At 36.6% G+C, this 24,429-nt stretch overlaps 1 protein-coding gene across 1 annotated transcript in view; it reads left to right on the forward strand.

The window, feature by feature from the left end:
• ATP8A1 (ATPase phospholipid transporting 8A1) overlaps window positions 1–24,046 on the forward strand; it is a 262,923-nt gene extending 238,877 nt beyond the window's left edge. The window contains 4 exon segments of the mRNA XM_038400205.2: window positions 3,884–3,972; window positions 4,627–4,719; window positions 19,195–19,286; window positions 21,009–24,046. Coding sequence (XP_038256133.1) covers window positions 3,884–3,972; window positions 4,627–4,719; window positions 19,195–19,286; window positions 21,009–21,106 — 372 coding nt within the window. The 3' untranslated portion in view covers window positions 21,107–24,046.
• Window positions 24,047–24,429: the final 383 nt, after the last annotated feature.

Here is a 24,429-nt window from a genome sequence, read left to right on the forward strand (position 1 = left end):
ATAGAGCACATATAGACAATCACTTGAAGAAGAACAAGGTTTGAAGGAACAACTATCAAATGAGACCCTGCACTATTTGTGCACCAAATCTTACTCAACTCATATACCTTTTTGAATCTGTATGTTTATCTGAAAATGATACTCAACTGAAAATAAAACTCATTGTATAATTGGGCCAGGGGGAGAGGACACATACAGCTGTGTTTCTAATCATAGTTATGTTTATGTACCTATCTATAAATAATCCTGCAAAATACAGTTTTAAAAATAATAAGTGCTGACAATATCAGATATTATTAATATTAATTAATCGTGGACAAATCCTTCAGTTTTATTCAGTCCTTACTTGGACAAATTCTTATTCATTTCACAGGAATTTTTTCACAGGATTTTTCAGATAGCAGTGGTTTTTTACTGCTTCCTTCTCCACTTGCTGACAGATTGCCTGATACTTCATTCCTGATGCTCTCCTCACCTTATTGTTGGCCTCTGCTTAGTATTGTGTACCACCAGGTTTGCGGGGGGAGAAGGTTGTATACATTTAATATGGTTTCTTAGTGGGAGCTCTGTTTTCTAAGCTGTAAATATAAAGAAAGGGCTATGGAACTAACTACCAGAAAAGATAAAAATGACCTCTAACCTCACTGCATTGAGAACTAAATCCAAAACTCATCTTCGGCTTAGCTTTGCCTCAGTTCTTTAACTAGTGTGTGCATGCGCACACACACACACACACAAAATCCAACTATAAGTTAAGTTATTCTCTGTAGATGAGAAAGAAGAAAGAGGGAGAAACTGTTATTTCTATCCTTAAATACTGGGAGGCATTCACATACCAGTACTACAGTGATGATAGCTAGATTAGATAAACTGAAAAGGTTTTATAAACCTTTCCACAGAATGGTTTTATTGCTCTTTCCAACTTTGTTGCCTCGCTTTTCTGATATCCTCATCCTTAAAAATGATTTGTCTGAATGTATCTGTAATGTTTCATAAATAGTAAAGAGAGAGTGAATATTGTTATCTAATCATTTCAACTTGATATGTAATTTTCTGATAGTACATTATCCTTCAGTGCTTTTAAAAAGTTCTGCAGGCAAGGCTTTTAATATTCTAGTGAATTAAAAGTGATATGGTAACAATCTTCAGGAATTTTTTTTCTTTAAACAAACTCAAACAGCATCAGGAAAAATTCTGCTAAAGCTACATTTATGAGCTATCTTAATTTATTTTAGAAAGTCTTAATTTTGAGAGTCAACATTTGCAGCGTATCCATGCTACTTAGACAGCAATTATTTGTTTTCCCCCTGGGACCTGTTAGTCCTACAATTTACTAGGCTTTCTAACTCTTACTTTGGATTATTTTTGAATTCCCCTGGGAGCCACTTTTGTGGCAGATTCTATTTGGTTTCACAAGGCCTAAAGAGGAAAAAAACTTGGCATTGACCACTAATCTCACACATTAGGAACAATTTGTGAACCACGAACAGAGGCAGCCAGAGTCCATCCCCAGAACAGGCTGCTCCTGTTAGTGCCATTGTCTGAAAAGGATTGGTTTGCCATTTCCCAGATGACCTGCCTATGTGTAGAGAGATGTGAAAAGTTAGAGACAAAAATGGTTTATACAGAGGGGGGAGCTTTCTTGTACAGAAAGGAAGGAAATACCTCTGTGGGATTTTATTTTTTCCCTCTTCATCCAAAAAATACAAAGAGGCCCTCTGTCTTTAATGCGAATGTCGGCTTTAAATCTTTTAGGTTTGGATTAACTCTGCAAAAGAAAAAAAAATCTGACAGGCTTTCAAATATGACGCAGAAAAACTTTTTTTCTCAATTCATGTTGTTCATTTGTAAAGCTAAAGGCTGGATGGACTGAATAGTAGGCGCCAGTTGTTGCTTCATTCATAGTTAGCATTACAATAGTCAGAATTAACATCCTAAGGCCTACATTATCACTTTTGCTGTTTCACTAGGAAACATTTAATAGAGAGGCTAAAGCAAGTATAGTTCTTTGCTGTTACTAAACTAAACTAAACTAAAAATATTATTAAAATTAATAATATAAAGTGATTCAGATCAAACTGTGATTTTTCTCTGCCTTTTTTGTTTAGGAAAATGTTGGTCTATATAACTCTTACTTAAACTTTAACGTAAACTTTAAAAGCTTTTACAAAATGTAGTTTTGATAGGCATTTCCTATTAGTATTGATTGTAAGAATTGAGCATGTCACCAAGCATGTCAAGGGTCATGTTTTGGTTATAATATCAAGTGACTTTTATGTGAATAAATTTTTCTCCGTTTTGTTACAGATTCTAAAAAGATCTTTTGGCTGAAGTTGTGAATTTAGTTATTTTAATCCTAGCATTATTATTCAGAATTTATAAATTTGTTTATAGGAATTATTCTGGCTAAAAAATAAAGTGCTCAGGGCATCCTCAGTCACCTGTATAACTATATACATATAAAACATGGATGTAGATAAAAAAGATACATTTGCAGTTTGCAGCTTGGCTAAAATTTTAAGTTTTCCAAGGAATACATGTATCTACATGCACTCTGAAAATGAATAGGGCTATATTCGCTACCTACATTATAATAAGACTTTGTGAAAACAACTTTCTCTTTCTAGACCGTAAGTAATGTACCACATACAGATTGGAAACAAACTTTAATTTATGTGTGCTAAAAAAAAAAAAAGTAGTATTTAAGCTACTATTCAAGGTGTCTGCATTTTTCCTTTAATGGGGTATTGCTAATATTAGTAAAATTTTGCAGTTTGTTTATTATTTCAATTAGGTGCTGCAAATTTAACCTTTAGAAGCAATTAGACTTCAAGAAATGAAATCAAAGAATTCAAATGCTGTTGTGTAGCAATGTTACTCTTAATCTCTGTGAAATCTAATTGCATTACAAAGGCATTTTTAATATTCTGATTACAAACAACTGACTATTTATTAATCATAGATCATTTTCTTTGCAATCATAATATCTCCAATGTAGATGCTTGGCATGTGTTACAAAGGCAAATTAAGATTATTTTAATGCCCTTTATACTAATTTTGCAGAAGAGTATTGCTTATTTTGTCTGTGGTTGTAACAGGTGTGCAAAAACAAGTTAATTAAAATGGACAGGAGAAATTCTGGTTTCCATTCTGACAGTAAAAAGTAAAGACTAAATTATACACCTAACTAAAAGCCAAAAAGTGTGTTGGTAGTAAAGTATTCAATTTTTGCAGCAATGTGCTTTATTTTAAAAACAGCTTTTGTTTAGATGTTTTGTTAAAGGAGTACAGGAAAGCAGGTGAAGTATATATTTTCTCATTATTTTTGCAGTTCTGAATTATAAACAAAACATTTAAACAGTATTCAGTTTAGTAGTAGTAATAATGGGTGCTCCTGGGAGATGTATGACATGATAATTGTAAGGACAAATATCTTTTCCGGTATCCATTATCTCATATTAGGGTTGACAGCAAACAGGAGTGCTATTAGAACATGTTCTCAAAGATTTAGCATTATTTTAAATTGCTATATCTTATTTTAATAATATTCTTTATTAGTATTTGAAATGGAATGATGTTAAGATGGGTGTTAGGGGAGGGTTTTGTTTGTTTGTTTTTATTTTTAAGAACTGAACAGTTTGAACTTTCCATGAAGCTTTTAACATGAGTAACATTTACTTACATATTAAGTGTTTGAGGGACTTTCACCCAGAATGAGTAAGGACAACTCCTGTAAGGCCCAGTAATTTTTATATTGCATTAGAGAGCCCAGCAAAGTTTGGATGAATTTGATTTTGATACTTTGAGCCAAGAAAATGCTGAGACGTCTAAAGGTTTGGAGTTTTTTTTATAATGGTATCATTTTTGTGATTTATCTATCCAGGCAGTTATGTTGTTCAGCTCTGGAATCTTTTGGATGGGTCTGTTATGTATTCCTGTGACAGCTTTGCTTTTTGACGTAACATACAAAGTGTAAGTATAGAACTGTTAAAACTTAGAGGGAAAATTGTCAAGTTTTAATTTTTCTAAGTATTGGCCAGTTTAAGAAAATATAAAGAGCTTCATTGATTCTTTCAAATTATGACTCACTTTGTTTGTAGTTTACAAATCTTGCCACAATGTACCACTACTTTATTTCTTTTTAAATATTTTTGTAAATCAGAACTTTTAATTGATAACTTCTGTTGTTTGTGCTTAGCATAACAGCTGACAAAGTGTATTATTTAGTAAAAAGAAAAGGAGTACTTGTGGCACCTTAGAGACTGACAAATTTGCAAATTGGATGCATCCGATGAAGTGAGCTGTAGCTCATGAAAGCTTATGCTCAAATAAATTTGTTGATGCATCCGATGAAGTGAGCTGTAGCTCATGAAAGCTTATGCTCAAGTAAATTTGTTAGTCTCTAAGGTGCCACAAGTACTCCTTTTCTTTTTGCAAATACAGACTAACACGGCTGCTACTCTGAAACCTGTATTATTTAGTGTATTCTTTAAAATTTCTCCTTTCAAAATCTAAAGTTGAAATCACTTGGCAAAAATGAATTTGTAAATTTCTATTATAGAGTCTTGAAAAAGGCATATATTATGGTTTCAACAAGAGTAAATCTGAAAGCATTTCATATTGCAGAATCAAGAGATCTACTTTTAAGACACTGGTAGATGAAGTTCAGGAATTGGAAGCAAAATCTCAAGATCCAGGGGCAGTTGTGCATGGCAAGAGGTACTGTAAAATACCTGTAGATTGATCTTTTTAAAATAATTTCTTGCTGTTGAATGTTCATAGTCACATTATACAAATTATCAAGAAATTAAGGCTCTGATCTTGCAGTAAGATGCAAGCAGACAGACACTTGCATCCACATGGATGGGGTTCTCTGCAGGTACAAGAATCCATCTGTGTGCATCTTTTTGAAAGTTCAGGGCCTAAGGAATTATTTACAAAATGTTTTCAACTGAGTTTGTTCATTTGTGGCTGAACCAAGTTCTGCCAAATTTGTCTAGTCATTGTGGATGAAACCTGGTTTTAAAATCCTGTTTTGCTGCTCTGGCAGTGTTCACAATTGAGACAAAACAAGTTAGAACTTGGTTCATTCAGAGCTACATTTATAAACTTTGCCTAAGGACAACTGTTAAACTCAGTCAAAAGCCTTTCAAGGCTTTTTAAGGGCCTAACGGAAAATAGCAAAATCTCTGCACAGTTTGCTGACATTAAAGAAAACAAATTGATGTAACACCAATCTAAAGAACCTCTGTCTTACTTCATATATTAAATCAAGTAAAGGAAAATGCACTAGACAAACGTAAAACAGGTAAGAAATAAATCAAACTTAAATCTCCACAAAGTGCACTCCCCCGACTACTTGCTCTCTTCCCAGTGCCAGGCATGTCTGGTTGAAAAGGAAGAAGGAATAATTTCAGGAGACTTGAAGAAATAAAAGCTTATTCAAAAGTTACAGAAGAATGGCAAAGAATTATACTGAAGAAGAGACAGAAAAGAACAGACGAGAACATTTTGCTGTAGTAGCAGAAAGAATGATGAAAGGAATACCTTTGCAAAGACTCTGGGAGAGAGTAAATCAGTGTGCTTCTTTTGATGCTGAATCTTGCAACATTGTTCCCATCTCTACTGTGTTCCCAGACTGCTGATTTCAGTTCAGTTGTCTGGGAAACAGGCACCTCTCCATCACACTGAATCTCCTTCCAGGTCCCCAGTACTTGTTATAGCTCAGGTGAACCTCACTGTGCTTCCAGAGACTATCAGTCATTTTTCCCTGTGTGAGTATGTGGTTTATATCAAGTAGTTTCATTCCTTCTCTCCAGTCAACCATATCGTCCTCAAAGTACATCTCTTGTGTCCAAAGATATTTTCTTCTTCTGTTATTAGGGTTAATGTTTTTACAAACAGATACATTTTCTTTTATCACTGAAGATGATCATAAATCCATAAGAGTGCTCTGGAACCATCTCACAATCTAGTTCATCTGTGAGCTTGCATTAATCTTAAGAAGGCCTCTGGAGAATACTTCAGAAAATAGTTTCACTAGCTGCAAAGACCTCCTCATTGGCCCCATTCATCCTCCAGACAAATTGTTTAGTTCTTTGGTCTAGGGATTTTTTTGTTTTAATTTGGTGCCTTAATCCTGGCTGATCTTTGCATTAATATTAGGGCTGTCAAGAATTAAAAAAATTAATCATGATTAATCGTGCTATTAATAATAGAATACCATTTATTTAAATATTTTTGGATATTTTCTACATTTTCAAGTATATTGATTTCAGTTACAACACAGAATACAAAATGTACAGTGCTCACTTTATATTTATTTTATTACAAATATTTGCACTGTAAAAAACAAGAGAAATAGTATTTTTATAAAAAGAAAAGGAGTACTTGTGGCACCTTAGAGACTAACAAATTTATTAGAGCATAAGCTTTCGTGAGCTACAGCTCACTTCATCGGATGCATTTGGTCGAAAATACAGAGGGGAGATTGATATACACACACAGAGAACATGAAACAATGGGTTTTATCATACACACTGTAAAGAGAGTGATCACTTAAGATAAGCCATCACCAGCAGCAGCGGGGGAAAGGAGGAAAACCTTTCATGGTGACAAGCAAGGTAGGCTATTTCCAGCAGTTAACAAGAATATCTGAGGAACAATGGGGGTGTGGGGTGGGGTGGGGGGAGAAATAACATGGGGAAATATTTTACTTTGTGTAATGACTCATCCATTCCCAGTCTCTATTCAAGCCTAAGTTAATTGTATCCAGTTTGCAAATTAATTCCAATTCAGCAGTCTCTCGTTGGAGTCTGTTTTTGAAGCTTTTTTGTTGAAGGATAGCCACTCTTAGGTCTGTAATCGAGTGACCAGAGAGACTGAAGTATTCTCCAACTGGTTTTTGAATGTTATAATTCTTGACGTCTGATTTGTGTCCATTCATTCTTTTACGTAGAGACTGTCCAGTTTGACCAATGTACATGGCAGAGGGGCATTGCTGGCACATGATGGCATCTATCACATTGGTAGATGCGCAGGTGAAGGAGCCTCTGATAGTGTGGCTGATGTGATTAGGCCCTATGATGGTATCCCCTGAATAGATATGTGGACAGAGTTGGCAACGGGCTTTGTTGCAAGGATAGGTTCCTGGGTTAGTGGTTCTGTTGTGTGGTGTGTGGTTGCTGGTAAGTATTTGCTTCAGACTGGGGGGCTGTCTTTAAGGAAGGACTGGCCTGTCTCCCAAGATCTGTGAGAGTGATGGGTCATCCTTCAGGATAGGTTGTAGATCCTTGATGATGCATTGGAGAGGTTTTAGTTGGGGGCTGAAGGTGATGGCTAGTGGCGTTGTGTTATTTTCTTTGTTGGGCCTGTCCTGTAGTAGGTGACTTCTGGGTACTCTTCTGGCTCTGTCAATCTGTTTCTTCACTTCAGCAGGTGGGCATTGTAGTTGTAGGAATGCATGATAGAGATCTTGTAGGTGTTTGTCTCTGTCTGAGGGGTTGGAGCAAATGCGGTTGTATCGTAGAGCTTGGCTGTAGACAATGGATCGTGTGATCTGGATGAAAGCTAGAGGCACGTAGGTAGGAATAGCGGTCAGTAGGTTTCCAATATAGGGTGGTGTTTATGTGACCATCGCTTATTAGCACCGTAGTGTCCAGGAAGTGGATCTCTTGTGTGGACTGATCCAGGCTGAGGTTGATGGTGGGATGGAAATTGTTGAAATCATGGTGGAATTCTTCAAGGGCTTCTTTTCCATGGGTCCAGATGATAAAGATGTCATCAATGTAGCGCAAGTAGAGTAGGGGCATTAGGAGATGAGAGCTGAGAAAGCGTTGTTCTAAGTCAGCCATAAAAATGTTGGCATACTGTGGGGCCATGCGGGTACCCATCGCAGTGCTGCTGATTTGAAGGTATACATTGTCCCCAAATGTGAAATAGTTATGGGTGAGGACAAAGTCACAAAGTTCAGCCAAAAGAACCAACCTTCCACACAAACTTCCTCGTGGCTGGACTTTACAAAAACTAGACAAGCCATTTACAACACACACTTTGCTTCTCTACAAAAGAAAAAAGACACTAAGCTATCTAAACTACTACATGCCACAAGGGGCCACAACAGTGGTTCCCGTAACCCACCCAGCAATATTGTTAATCTATCCAACTATACTCTTAGCCCAGCAGAAGAATCTCCTATCTCGGGGCCTCTCCTTTTGCCCCTCCACTCCCACGAACATGATACTGTGGTGACCTAGAGTCCTATTTTCGACGTCTCCGACTCAAGGAATATTTCCAACACACCTCTGACCAACATATTAACCCACAGAGACCTTCCTACCAACACTACAAAAAGAAGGATTCTGGGTGGACTCCTCCTGAAGGTCGAAACAGCAGCCTGGACTTCTACATAGAGTGCTTCCGCCGACTTGCATGAGCTGAAATTGTGGAAAAGCAGCATCGCTTGCCCCATAACCTCAGCCCTGCAGAACACAATGCCATCCACAGCCTCAGAGACAACCCTGACATCATAATCAAAAAGGCTGACAAAGGAGGTGCTGTCGTCATCATGAATAGGTCGGAGTATGAACAAGAGGCTATTAGGCAGCTCTCCAACACCACTTTCTACAAGCCATTACCCTCTGATCCCACTGAGAGTTACCAAAAGAAACTACAGCATTTGCTCAAGAAACTCCCTGAAAAAGCACAAGACAAATCCGCACAGACACACTCCTAGAACCCGACCTGGGGTATTCTATCTGCTACCCAAGATCCATAAACCTGGAAATCCTGGACGCCCCATCATCTCAGGCATTGGCACCCTGACAGCAGGTTTGTCTGGCTATGTGGACTTCCTCAGGCCCTACGTTACCAGCACTCCCAGCTATCTTCGAGACACCACTGACTTCCTGAGGAAACTACAGTCCATTGGTGATCTTCCTAAAAACACCATCCTAGCCACTATGGATGTAGAAGCCCTCTACACCAACATTCCACACAAAGATGGACTACAAGCTGTCAGGAACAGTATCCCCGATAATGTCACGGCTAACCTGGTGGCTGAACTTTGTGACTTTGTCCTCACCCATAACTATTTCACATTTGGGGACAATGTATACCTTCAAATCAGCAGCACTGCGATGGGTACCCGCATGGCCCCACAGTATGCCAACATTTTTATGGCTGACTTAGAACAATACTTCCTCAGCTCTCGTCTCCTAATGCCCCTACTCTACTTGCGCTACATTGATGACATCATCATCATCTGGACCCATGGAAAAGAAGCCCTTGAAGAATTCCACCATGATTTCAACAATTTCCATCCCACCATCAACCTCAGCCTGGATCAGTCCACACAAGAGATCCACTTCCTGGACACTACGGTGCTAATAAGCGATGGTCACATAAACACCACCCTATATCGGAAACCTACTGACCGCTATTCCTACCTACATGCCTCTAGCTTTCATCCAGATCATACCACACGATCCATTGTCTACAGCCAAGCTCTACGATATAACCGCATTTGCTCCAACCCCTCAGACAGAGACAAATACCTACAAGATCTCTATCATGCATTCCTACAACTACAATACCCACCTGCTGAAATGAAGAAACAGATTGACAGAGCCAGAAGAGTACCCAGAAGTCACCTACTACAGGACAGGCCCAACAAAGAAAATAACAGAACGCCACTAGCCATCACCTTCAGCCCCCAACTAAAACCTCTCCAACGCATCATCAAGGATCTACAACCTATCCTGAAGGACGACCCATCACTCTCACAGATCTTGGGAGACAGGCCAGTCCTTGCTTACAGACAGCCCCCCAATCTGAAGCAGATATTCACCAGCAACCACACACCACACAACAGAACCACTAACCCAGGAACCTATCCTTGCAACAAAGCCCGTTGCCAACTCTGTCCACATATCTATTCAGGGGACACCATCATAGGGCCTAATCACACCAGCCACACTATCAGAGGCTCCTTCACCTGCGCATCTACCAATGTGATAGATGCCATCATGTGCCAGCAATGCCCCTCTGCCATGTACATTGGTCAAACTGGACAGTCTCTACGTAAAAGAATGAATGGACACAAATCAGACGTCAAGAATTATAACATTCAAAAACCAGTTGGAGAACACTTCAATCTCTCTGGTCACTCGATTACAGACCTAAGAGTGGCTATCCTTCAACAAAAAAGCTTCAAAAACAGACTCCAACGAGAGACTGCTGAATTGGAATTAATTTGCAAACTGGATACAATTAACTTAGGCTTGAATAGAGACTGGGAATGGATGAGTCATTACACAAAGTAAAACTCTTTCCCCCTGTTTTCCCCCCCCACCCCACCCCCCATTGTTCCTCAGATATTCTTGTTAATTGCTGGAAATAGCCTACCTTGCTTGTCACCATGAAAGGTTTTCCTCCTTCCCCCCCCTGCTGCTGGTGTGGTGATGGCTTATCTTAAGTGATCACTCTCCTTACAGCGTGTATGATAAAACCCATTGTTTCATGTTCTCTGTGTGTGTATATCAATCTCCCCTCTGTATTTTCCACCAAATGCATCTGATGAAGTGAGCTGTAGCTCATGAAAGCTTATGCTCTAATAAATTTGTTAGTCGCTAAGGTGCCACAAGTACTCCGTTTCTTTTTGCGAATACAGACTAACACGACTGCTACTCTGAAACCTGTCATTATGCAAGGCACAGTATTTTTTTAATTCACCTAATACAAGTACTGTAATGCAATCTCTTTATCATGAATGTTGAACTTACAAATGTAGAATTATGTAAAAAAACCCTGCATTCAAAAATAAAACAATGTAAAACTTTAGAGCCTACAAGTCCATTCTGTTCTACTTCAGCCAATCACTTAGACGAACAAGTTCGTTAACAATTTGCAGGAGATAATGCTGCTGTTTACAATGTCACAAAGCAGTGTGGACTGACGCATGTTCATTTTCCTCATCTGAGTCAGATACCACCAGCAGAAGGTTGATTTGCTTTTTTGGTGGTTTGGGTTCTGTAATTTTGCACCAGAATGTTGCTTTTTTAAGACTTCTGAAAACATGTTCTACACCTCAGATTTTGGAAGGCATTTCAGAGTCTTAAATCTTGGATCAAGTGCTGTAGCTATCTTTAGAAATTTCACATTGGTATCTTCTTTGCATTTTGTCAGATTTGCAGTGAAAGTGTTGTTAAAACAAACGACATGTGCTGGGTCATCATCCAAGACTGCTGTAACATAAAATATATGGCAGAATGCAGGTAAAACAGAGCAGGAGACGTACAATTCTCCCCCAAAAGAGTTCAGTCACAAATTTAATTAACGCGTTATTTTTTTAACAAGTGTCATTGGCATGGAAGCATGTCCTCTGGAATGATGGCCGAAGCATGAAGAGGTATATGAATCTTAGCGCATCTGGCACATAAATATCTTGTGACGCCAGCTACAACAGTGCCATGCAAACGTCTGTTCTCACTTTCAGGTGAAATTGTAATTAATTCGTGGGCAGCATTATCTCCCACAAATGTAAACAAACTGTCTCTCTTAGAGATTGGCGAACAAGAGGTAGGACTGAGTGGACTTGTAGGCTCTAAAGTTTTACGATTCAAATCATAGATCATAGGACTGGATCTAGTCCAGTCCCCTGCACTCATGGCAGGACTGAGTATTATCTAGACTATTCCTGATAGTGTTTGTCTAATCTGCCCTTAGAAATCTCTAATGATGGAGATTCCCACAGCCTCCCTAGACAATTTATTCCAAGCTAACCATGTTGCAGGATTTTTTCCTAATGTCCAATCTAAACTTCCCTTGCGGACAAATTTAGTACATTGCTTCTTGTCCTGTCCTCAGAGGTTAAGAAGAATAATTCATACACCTTCGTCCTAGCAACAACATCTCTATGTACTTGGTTTTTATGTTTTGTTTTGAGTGCAGTAGTTAAACCTATATTTTTAAGTTCACTTTCATGAAAAAGAGATAGCACTGCAGTACTGTATGAGGTGAATTGAAAAATACTGTTTGTTTTGTTTATCATTATTACAGTGCAAATATTTGTAATAAAAATAATATAAAGTGAGCATTGTACACTTGTATTCTATTTGTAATTGAAATCGATATATTTGAAAATATAGAAAAACCATCCAAAAATATTAATAAATTTCAATTGGTATTCTATTGTTTAATAGTGCAATTAATCACGATTAATTTTTTACTCACAATTACTTTTTTTAATCACGGTTACTTTTTTGAGTTAATTGTGTGAGTTAACTGTGATTAATTGACAGCCCTAATTATATCTACTCACATTACCTGGCAAAATGTCATTCTCTGTAGAAGAAACTCTTTATTTGAGAAAATGAAAGTCAGGAGTCTCTGATCTGGTGGCCCAACCTGCTTATCTCTTCAGGGAGTTTCATTAACATTTACACTGGAAAATTGTAATAACCAACAGTAAATCTCCTATGTTGTAGCAGCCTATATGCACCAGACATATGTGCAGAGCAAGTGGTTAAATAGTGAGCACACTTTTTAATATCAACAGACTGGAAATGAAAATCATCATATTTCACTGAATTTGGTTCTAGTCCATTCCGAAAATACTGTAGTGATTTGCAATCAAAGGTCAAAAAATGTTGCCCTCCTTAAGTAAGCATTACCCATACTAAAGTGGCTAAAAGAATCTCCAAGCTGTCAAAGTAATTGTCATATCCAGGAAATTCAATGTTAATTGCCTCAGCCCTTCCAGGGGGAATGTAGCCTCAATCAACAAATATTTCACCAGATTTGAAGGATGTGGAGAACTCCAATAATAGACTTGTTTGCCATGAGCCACAATTGCAAAATGCTTCTATCCCACAAGGAGATATGGGGATCCACTAACAATAGAGATTGATACATTTTATGTTCCTTACAACTTTCTCTGTAATTTCCCTTCTTTTCCTTTCATTCCCATAGTCACGGGAAAAGTGCAGAGGAGAAGTGAAACCAACTCTGATATCCCAGTCTTGGTTGCAGAGAAGGGAAGATTACTTATGTATGATTCTGCTTCTCTGAACATAACCTCTTACATGAGTCTCACTCTTGGGTTTCAGATGTCCAGGCTTGCCACTCATTTCAGTGGAAGCTTAAGTTACCCAAAAGTTCTAATCCTGTGATGACTACTTACTTACAATTCTGCTGCTTTAAAAATAGCATCTCAGAGGATTTTTACTCTTGGGGTATAACACATGGCACAAGACTTACCAGTTATTTCTGGCACATTTCTTTTTTATTCTTCAGCACTTTGTTCTGGCATTCTCTCATTTTTTCTAGTGGTGCTTTAGCATATCTTTGGTGTCTTAGTGCTCTACTTTAGTGCAATAGAAAAATGTGTTGGTTCACATGAAATTCTACATTAATTTTTTACTATGGGGGAATATGAAGCATTGAATGGTCAGGAGAGAACTGTAAAGATGAGGAGGACATAACTGACAAATTCATTTCCTCTTGTCGCAAAGTAACATAACAGAAACTAAAAATACCATCTCACAAATACAATAGTTCAGGATTTGACCCTTTGGTTTGAATTTCTATCATTTATTCTGAGTAGATGTTAACTATTTAAATTCCAAAAATGTTAATTATTTCACTGCTATTGTTGACGTAGAAACCAGGTACCACATTTGTCCAGTCCAGATTGTAATACTTTTCTTGCCCTGACATTGCATGGATTTGAATATATGTTTCATAGGAATAAGACTGCAAAGTTATAGAAATGGTATTTTTTCCTACTGCACATTCTTTTGAATACTGTGATAAAATCTTTGTCTTTAAAAATGAGGATTAATTAATACCATTTAGAATGGCATTATCTAAAATGTTTTATTTTTTGAGTGACTTCATTGCATTCTACATTTTAATATGTTATGTTGTAAAAGAAAGGTCTATAAGATGGAATAAATAATCTCGAGCTGTTCCCCATATTTTCAGTCAATCCTCACTCTTCTCTGTTTTGATTTGAACACACCTAAGGAATCCTCAACGAAGTTGTAAAATTTCTCACCAATTTTTTACTGCCAGTGCTTATATGAAACAAAAAAAAAGTTCTTATTTTTTAAAATAATTTTTGAATTGTACATATAATGCACTTAAAAGGTGGTATAGCATTTGAAAATTAATTCTAAAAGTGACTTTCTAGAAATTTCCTATTTTTTCCTCTCAGTGATTTCAGTATCAGATTTCTTAGGTTTGAAGTCGAGATATTTTAATTGTGATCAGTGCAAACTTAATATGAGTGTTCTTATTAAATCTTACATCCCTTCCAGTAATAAAGATTCCACAATCTGAATTTTTCTGCCCAACTGTCAATAAGATTTATCTTGTACTTCAGTAAACAATACACCTAACACTAGTACAAATACATTTTCATCAGCAAAGTAAGAAAATAGATTTAGCAAGAAGGTGCCATTATTACACAGTCACTTTTCTAACTGAAAGAGAACTTGAGTTTTAATATCACTGACCAGAGAAGCCTATGGGAGCCTATAGTATGTGATTGCCTCAATAAAACAGGTAATTTGCACTGCAGGGTGGCTTGATTTTGTTATCAGATCCATTGTAATTGATATGCCAAGAAACCTCTTGTGCCTAAAACTGAAATGACTAAAAGTAAGAGAGAATAAGTGTTTTAAAAATAAACCATTATTTCAGACCTTCATTGCCAAAAAACATTTCCCCACCTCTCAGCAACTCTTAAAATGTGTACTACTTCAGTATTTAAAAAAAATTTTTTACTTATGTAAAAATATTTTACTGGCATTGAATTGGGCATATGTGAACAGTAACATGACTAGTTACCTTGACTTGTGCAGGTGTACTGAAATAGTGGTATGTCACAAGTGCCTCTTCTTAATACAATCATATTATCTTTTTATGTAAGCCACTTTTAAATATTCTTAAACTAAAATGTCATAGGAATATATAAAGCAATAAGCATTTTAGATGGTTGCAAATTTTAATCTGTTCTTGCTCATCTTAATTTACGTTATAAGATGCATTTAATTACTAGTTTATTTAAATCTTTAAACCATACAAGATAGAAGTTATTTAAGAATACACACACTTCATGTATTTGAATGGTGCTAATGTTCAGTCTGTGCCTCCTAGTGCACCTAATTAGCACAAACGGTGAGGTACTGTCACCTAGCACTGCTTATGTATCACACCTCACATTATATTACATTTGGCTCTGATAGATGTTATTTTCAGAACTCATTTTGAATGCCAAAAAGATAGTTACAAGTAAAGAGCATTATCCTACAATCCCTATTCAACTGAATAGGAGTGCAAAACTGGGTCCCTATGTATTTGAAAATACAGTATGGAGTGAAAGTATAGTACATTTCTTATCTAAGATGTCTGTCTTCAATTACATTTTGAGTTCAGATATTGAGCCCTATATAGTTGAGTCTTCATGATACACAAACTACCAATGAGAAGTTGTTCCATAACTAGTATTCAGATACGAATTTAAAGTGTGTATATATAAGGCCCAGTTCTCAAGAGTTTACATATGCAGAAATACCCATCTGATGGCTTATTCCAGGCCAAAGCAGGAGATAATCATGGTAGTTCTATAGGCACCATTCTAATGACTAGGGTTAGAGAGCTGGATAGAATGTGTCACTGTGGATCTCATTAGAGCAGGGGTTGCCAGAGCAAAAGGGAGTCTATCAGGAGAGGTATAGTTTGTCTTCAGTGTGGGCTCTGCATATACCTAGATGTCCCTTACTGCCAGCCCCTCAGAGGCTCTGAACATTGTTGAAGAATTGAGTACATTAAGCATTGCACAAGCATCCCCTCCTAAAATTAAACATATTCAGTGCCCATTGTCACATAAGGTAAGTTCTGTCCCCGACCTTTTCAATACCTCCTTCTTCAAGATTGTTCCCAAGATTGTTCTGTGAGCAGAAGAACCTCAGCTGTGCCCAGAGTCTGGCTTTGCCAAGTTTTTCTCCATTTCTTCCTTCCAAATCTGTCTGAATTTGTATAGTTAATTGTATTGTATATTTAGTATTTTATAGGTAACTTTTACTTTGAGATATTTTCTTTTGATTTGTTACAAGATCTGGGTTGATGCTGGCATCATGGTTGCCCCTGAAATAACTAAGGCTTTGTCAATGTGAGAAAATTTTAATTAAATTGGTTAGAATCCAACTTAATTAATTGGTGCATCACCTTTGCTAACTAAACATCTGTATCTCAAGCACTAGGAGCAGCTTGTTCTCAGGACAACAGAGTTTGCTCATGTAAAAGTTTATCTTGGATTTTATCTTCCTCCAGTTATCATCAGTCAAGCAGGTCTTCAAGACATCTTTCAAAAGGACATTAAAAATTGGATATGGTTGAGAGAAGAGCCCTGAGAATAATTAAAGGATTGGAACACATTCTTTATAGTGAAAGACACAAGGAGCTCAATCTGTTTGTCTTATTAAAGTTTACGTTAAGGGTGATTTGTTTACTCTGTAAGAACGAGATCTTCAAAGATGATCATTGGAAGTTAGAAACTAAATACCTTTGAGGGTCTGGGCCTAAATATCTACATTGGGAACAGAAATTTGCTTAATAAAGGGATCTTCAATCCTGCAGACAAAAGGTATAACAAGATCCTATGGCCAGAAGTTGAAGCTAGACAAACTCACACTAGAAATAAGGCAAATATTTTTAATAGTGATTAACCATTTAATGGTAATTAACCATTGGAACAACTTGCCGAAAGTTGTGGTGGATGCTCCATCCCAGAAAATGTTGATCTAAAAGATTGTGCTCTAGTTTAAATCACAACTGTTGGGCTTGAATCAGGAATTAATACAAGGAAATCTATCGGCCTGTGTATGCAGGAGGTCAGACTAGCTCACCATGGTCCCTTCGGCTTTAAAAATGGATTGAAAACACTTCACAGTACATCCTAACTTAGCTTAGTAGGTTCCCAAGATTGCCATGAACACAGTTATAACTGAACGGTTTCTTCACAGCTCTAAGGATTCAGCAGGCAGCATGAGTTCAAAATGTTCCATTTTGAATTTTATCTGTACACCCTGGGTCATGTTGATAAAGCAGCTCACACAAGAAGACAAAACATTCAGCATGTTGTGTCTGACACTGAGGCCCAGTCAGGGCACAGTTCCTGTGGTTTGCCTGAAAAGCCTGTGTAATACTATTCTCAGTCCTCTCTACATTCCTTCCCAACTCCTGCCAGTAAATCTTCTTAAAATTATCAGAAAGTGTTTCAAGCTTTCTATGCTATGGCCAGCTCCACCTATTTTCTAGTCAATAAATTAGGGTCTTATCATGGGAAACTATAAGAATTGGGAAGAAAGATACATTGGAAGGAGACAGCCTGTTGTTTCTTGAAAACATCAAACCCTGTAACATTCGACCAGTGCTGTGTATCCAGTTGGTTAAAACTGCCATTCGTTCCCTGCCACACACCTTTTTTTTTTCTACTTGTGCTCAGGTGAAGAGCTGTCTGGATCATATTCCAGTATATTTTGCAGTAGCAGACAAAATAGTAATCAGGTGCCACTTAAGTTGCAGCGTTTTGGGAGGGAGAAGAACTGGACAGTATATAACTGGATGGACACACAGAAGCCCTGCTTTAAACTCTCAGCAATGTGTATGTTACCAGAAATCTGCATGTACACCTACAATTTTAGTTATAGCTTAATTTTCAACTGCCTAGGTGCTGCACATAAATCTTTGAAAACCTTTTGTGCACAAAAGTCCATGCATCTACTACTTGTATTGTAAACGCAATGCAAATATCTGCGAAAATGTGTCCCTTACTATTTACTTAGCATCTCTGAAAACACCTTGATAAAGTGCAGTACTCATTTGTAGGCAATCAGACACCTCCAGTAAAAAAAATAGTGTTGATTCCTCTTATTTGAGTATGTGCAGCTTTAAAATGTTAATCACTAGCATTTAATTGTAATTATCATGTACTTCAGATTATGGAACATGTTTGAAATCTATGAAACAATAGTAACCAGGGCATATTGTTTATATTTGTCAAAATGGATTGGTACTTTATATAAATGTACTTGTAGAATGTTTTCTTACAAAAAAAAACACTTTACCAAAACAAGTCATGTATGTTACCATCAGTTCACTACCCTTTTTATATTTTCTAGTTATATTTTTCACTGAATGCATTCAATAAAGTGAGGTGTAGCTCACGAAAGCTTATGCTCTAATAAATTTGTTAGTCTCTAAGGTGCCACAAGTACTCCTTTTCTTTTTACCCCTTTTTAAATTTGACATCTAGTCCAGACTCAACCCCAGTCTCTAACAATAGCGGATCATCTATCCACGGCACCTGTTTCCCAGGGACAGATCTTGAACACATTTCAAAAATTCTTGGCAACTCTGTTTTGGAGATAATTATTAAAGGCGTGGATTATGTAAATTGTACATATCCTGTACTAAGGAGCAGTGCCGAGCTAACCCCTTGAAAGCAAGCACCATGAGGAATAATGTGCCAGACAAGCAGAATGCCTTCTGAGAGTTCCCAGAGCTCACCAGAAGTTCACACACTGCAACACCCTTCCTGGAGGCATTATACTCGACACAACATGGCTGGCTGATGTATCAGGGGCAAGACCTTAGCCCCCTCTCTTCCCTGCACTTCCCACCTCTTTGGGGCACTATAGCAGGGCAAGTAGGGAGTAATTCTTACACTTCTTAGTATGTAGGGGCTGCAATTTTGCATGGTCTTTATGCAGGTCATGCTGGATTGGGGAAGTCTCTATCCCTTCCCTTACCTGCACAACAAAAGGGCAGGTGGAATCTGGCACTAAATATTTTAATAGTATTGTTAGTTTATTATTTGTATTATGGTTAACCTAGAGTCCTCAATATGCTAGTCAATGTATAAACACATAACCACAAACCAGTCTCTCCCCAGGAAACTTACAAACATAAACCAGTATTTGAAATACTTTAGTTTGCCACCATTTTAATCATATGTCTTATTAATAATTCGATCAGGTAACAACCTAAATAAAGACTGATCACTATTTTTTTCCTACCTTGTAATGAGCAGTTTTTTAAGTTGCCAGCCCTTGTTTAATGTCCCATGGGCAAACTATACATTGTCATTCATAAATTGATATATTTCACAAATTTCCACTTTCTTTCTAGCTTAACTGAAAGAGCTCAACTACTGAAGAATGTCTTTAAGAAGAGTCCTGTGAACTTGTACCGCTCTGAATCTCTGCAGCAAAACTTGCTTCGTAAGTGTTCACTGTTTAAAAGAATAACATGCGGTTTCAAAATAAAGACACAAAACAATACTTTACTACAATTGTTTGTAAAAAATGCAATATCTTGATTTCTGCTACAATGGACTATTAAAAACACTTTTTACAAGATATCTACCTAAAACAAACACACACAAAAATATACCTAATATACTAATATATTTTAAGAAAGGGACAAATCTGTTTGTGTTAAAACTCTAAGTTTGAATTACAAACAGCTTTTATTACAAGTATGATGATGTAAACTTTGGACCATGATCCTGAAATTGTTTTGATTTTGATTTTTCCCAAAGAGGAAGGGCACCTATTGAAAATTTATATATGAAATAGTATATAATGGTTTTGTATGTGACTACATTTGTACTAGTATATATATTTGTACTAGCACATGTGGGATACGTCTCATGTGTGAATATTTGGTATACAGTGGTATGGCTTGTTCAGGAAGGACAGGCAAGGTGAAAGGGAAAGGTGTTGCATCTTATACATCAAGATATATACACATGTTCTGAAGGATGGTGGGAGGCCAGACCAGTGATAGTCTCTGGCTAAAAATGAAAGGGGTTATATCATAGTAGGTAAAAAGAAAAGGAGTACTTGTGGCACCTAGAGACTAACAAATTTAGTCTCTAAGATGCCACAGTACTCCTTTTCTTTTTGCGAATACAGACTAACACGGCTGCTACTCTGAAACCTATCATAGTAGGTGTGTACTATAGGCCACCAAATCAGGAAGAGAAGGTGGATGAAGCATTTCTAGAACAATAACAGAATATCCAAAGCACAAGACCTGGTAGTAAGGACGACTTTAACTACCCCGACAATTGTTGGAAAAATAATATGTCAAAACACAAAATTCTCAGTAAGTTCTGGAATGTTGGGGGATAACTTTTTGTTTCAGAATGTGGAGGAGCTAACCTGGGGGATAGCCATTCTGACCAGCAGGGAGAAATTGATAGCAAATCTGAAGGTGGAAGGCAATTTGGGTGAAAGTAATTGTGAAATTATAAGTTTCATGATTTTCTAAGAAAGGAAGGAGTGAGAGCTGAAGAATAAGGAACAAATGAACTTCAAAAAAGCAGACTTTATTAAACTCAGATCATTTATTAAACGCTTTGAAGGAAGGTTGTACAATCCCCATCATTGAAGGTTTTAAAAAACAGGTTTGGACAACATCTGTCAGAGATGGTCTAGGCTTACTGGTCCTGCCCACTATGCAGAGGGCTAGACTTGATGACTTCTCAAGGTCCCTTCCATCCCTACATTTCTATGATTCTGTGATATATAATCACGTTTAATTGAATCTATTGCCTTTTTATGGCATTCCCTGGATACTGTACAGAATTATTTCTGTTGTGCTTTCTGTCTCCCAGTATCATGAAAGGATTTGAGTTCTTCTCTCTCCCCGCCCCCTCTGAAGATGTGGTTATTGGTATTTGACCAGTCTGTACCTAACTTTGATACTTGGAAAAATACTCAAGCAATTATTAAACAGTTTGTAAGCTGTTGTCAAGAACCGGATCATGCCAAACCAACCTAATCTCCCTTCTTTGACAGGGTTACTGGCCTAGTAAATGGGGGAAAACGGTTAGATGTGATATATCTTGATTTGGTTTCATTGAAATGAGAAGTCTTCCAATTCTATAGAATGAAACAGTAATCAGTGTTTAACTATTTTCTGTTTTGTATCTGCAGATGGCTATGCATTCTCTCAAGATGAAAATGGAATAGTTTCCCAATCTGAAGTAATAAGAGCTTATGATACCACAAAACAAAGACCTGATGAATGGTGAAGGAATGCAGTTTGCGACACAGAGCCCTTAAAATTACTTAAGTAAGACAAACTACTAGATCTTTGCTGGGATCTGCTAGCAGGATCCAATCACAAAGATTACAGAAAGATCTACGATGATTTTATTCCATAAAGTTTGGATTAGTGTATTCAATAGACATAAGCACTGTGCAACTCTACTGTAACACATCATCTCTTGACATTTTTAACAAGTATTTGCTTTGTCTTTGTAAACAGAGGTTGAAAATTACCTGTGTTTTGCAAGATCCTTTATTTACAACGAGGATGAATCAGTATTGTTCATATATCATATTACTTGGACATCATTAATGGTCAGATTACCACTATACATAGATTATTAACATTTGTGTAGGCTCATAAGTGGTTATACATTTAAAGTACAGTTGGTAACAAGCCTTTGATTTCAACAAGTGCTGACTAACCAACATTTTAATGGTGTTAACTCACCTTATTAAGCAAGATTTCAAACCAAGGTGTCTATAGGTGTTTGTGTCAAACTAGCCTAAAAAATAAGTTTGCCAAAGAAGTTGGATAATTGCAATTCTCAAGAATTTCTGGTAGTCATTTGCAGAAAAATTGAAAAGGAAATTAACTTAAAGTGCTGATGTCAGAAATGTATGTTGATTCTCCATACTTGATAAAAATACAGGATAATGAGCCTAATTCGAGTTGCCTTCATGGCACTTGCTTTCAAATCTGTGAAACCTTTGCACCTTTGGTCTGATAAAAGCTTTTTATTTTTTATTGTTTAATATGGCTGCCACCTTTTAGCATGGTGCTCATATTTCCAAGTTTTGTTCAAATTACAAACAAAACAAAATTGCTCTGTCTTACCTTTCTTCATCATAATATAGCCATTTTTTGCAATGCTTGTGCTTTATATGCACATCTGGTCACAATTGATCGGAAAAGTTTGTCCTAATTCATAAAAACAGATTAGCTATTTATGGGCTTTTCACCATCTTTATTCTAAAGTTATCTGGAACATGACTTGTTAAAGCAATTTATGCCCTTTAGCTCTGTGTGGTATGTACTCTTCCATTTGCACCAGCGTCACCTCCTACTATGCACCCAAATATACTGAAGTAGTTCTTTACAGCTTATTTGTCACATAGCAACCTCCATACTCTCAGCTTTTAACAGAAATGAAGAGAAAATGCACAAACAAAAACAAAATTTTCCACAATTTGCTCAGCTCAGCGGTGTAAAAGTTACACTTCGCACCAGGAGTACACTGTAATAAGAAATTTTGAAAAATTAATTACATTTGGTATATCTCCGCCCACTATCAAATGATGGCCTGACTTTTTCAGATGTTATATCTATTTGTGACAATGGCACAATCAGAGTCCAATTTAACTTTTTTAAGTTTGTCTGTTTTAATACTGACCTAAAGTCAACTATAATAATTTAATTTTAATTTTATTTTATATGGAGAAGAATGCTTCCTAGTTTTTAAATTTTTCAGACTGCTAGGCTAAGTAAAATAGATACAATTGACATTCAAAGTAAAACTGTATGTGAGAATGGAACAGAAATTTTCCCATTCTCCTTTCATGTTATTAAGAACTTCATTCTTATCACTTTTGTCCTCAGAATCATCCAATCTAGATAGTAAATAACAAGCAGTATATCTCTTCAGCTTTTCCAGATCCTACCAATCATTTCTTGACTGTTCATATACTTATTAAGAACAAAACTTTGTCCCCTTGCCTTTCAGCACTATGCAGGCTCCACATATCACTTCCCTACACTACACAACTTCCTTACCTCTCATTTTGAGAAAATATACAAATCACATCATACATCAAAGCCCCAGCAAGGAAGATACCATATGAAAGTACATACTTAGGAGGACAAATTGATGGAATGGCCCTCCACATTTCATATGTATGTTATGCATTCTCTTCCTCTCCCTTTCTCTGAGTGATCTTTAAACACAAGAGAACACAGAAGACATAGGGACAAAGAAAACGTATTCCACTAGAAACAGCACTGTTAGTCAGTCATGCAGAGAAGAACTGCCTTCAGAAAAGCCATTTCAGGCATAGATAAATAGATGGATCAATATGGGAGGGCTATATCACTTGACCTAAGGCAAAAAAAAAAATTGGAGCATGCCTCTTTCTTAAAATATGGATCCCTATTTTTGATATCCATCGGAGAATGACTGACTTCAACAAATTTCTTAAATGACATTCCTCAGTGACTTAACTAATATAAAACAATTCAGTCCATGCCTGTCTTTAAAAGTAAATGCATTTTTAAAAATCCTTTTTCAGTTGTAAAAGGCATAAATATTGATTTGGCAAAAATTATGCAAAGCAAAGAAATGTAGTGTAAAACCATTGTATTGTAATGAAATTTACAAGCAGCTTCACTTTTATCCTGGGTTTACCTTCCTATAAAATAAAGTATGCTATATTTACAAGAATTCAGAAAATAAGATGCCCTGCTACCTACAGCTGGTTACAAAAATGACATGCAGTTTACTCCAATTCCATTTTTCTTTATTGCTAAGAAGATAGAGGGCTATTAGCACATCTTGTTGAGAGCCTGGACTCGTATTGAAATTCTGGCTGGTGATGTTGCATTATGTTGTATATTGCTCTATTTCCAAAGCAGGTGTAAGCTCATCACCATGTATGTCATCCTTGTGTGATTACACATTTTAATTTTAAGTAGTGCCTGACAAAATGTAGTTTGAGTTTGTATATACTTTTATTCCCCAATTGTCAGTCTGTTTTGGATATATTTTTACACATACTAGATGTTGCTTATTGTCTGATGATAATCAATTGTGAGATAATAGTCCTGTTTAGAAAGTTAGTAAAAAAAAATGCTTTTTTTTACTGCTTATACAGTTCCACTTCAAAATATAAGATCACCTCAGCAAAGTGTGCCTGTGTAAAACAGATTTTTTTAAAAAAAAATCAGTTCAGGAATACAATACACAGTTTATTTGCACACTGTTAAAGTGCACAGAAAGATAGTATATTATTTATATGATATTAATAAATGTGTTTGTTTATTTGAGCCATTGGTTATGCAGGTATTCATTTTCATGAAGAAAATAGTTTAGTCAAATTACAATAGCTAATCATAATGCATTTATTCTGATCACTTAAACCTTTAATTTTGTGTGAATAAAGTCCAATATGGAATTCACATGGTAATTTGCAGTCTGCCTTATGTGCACTGAATAACAATTAAAAAACTATCATTAAAAATGTTCCTTCAATTAAGCCAAAACTGTGCCAGTCAGAAATCAATTGATCCTGTGTGCGTATTGTTATTTGAATT

Source organism: Dermochelys coriacea, chromosome 4 (genome assembly GCF_009764565.3).
Source record: "Dermochelys coriacea isolate rDerCor1 chromosome 4, rDerCor1.pri.v4, whole genome shotgun sequence".
Taxonomy (NCBI): domain Eukaryota; kingdom Metazoa; phylum Chordata; order Testudines; family Dermochelyidae; genus Dermochelys; species Dermochelys coriacea.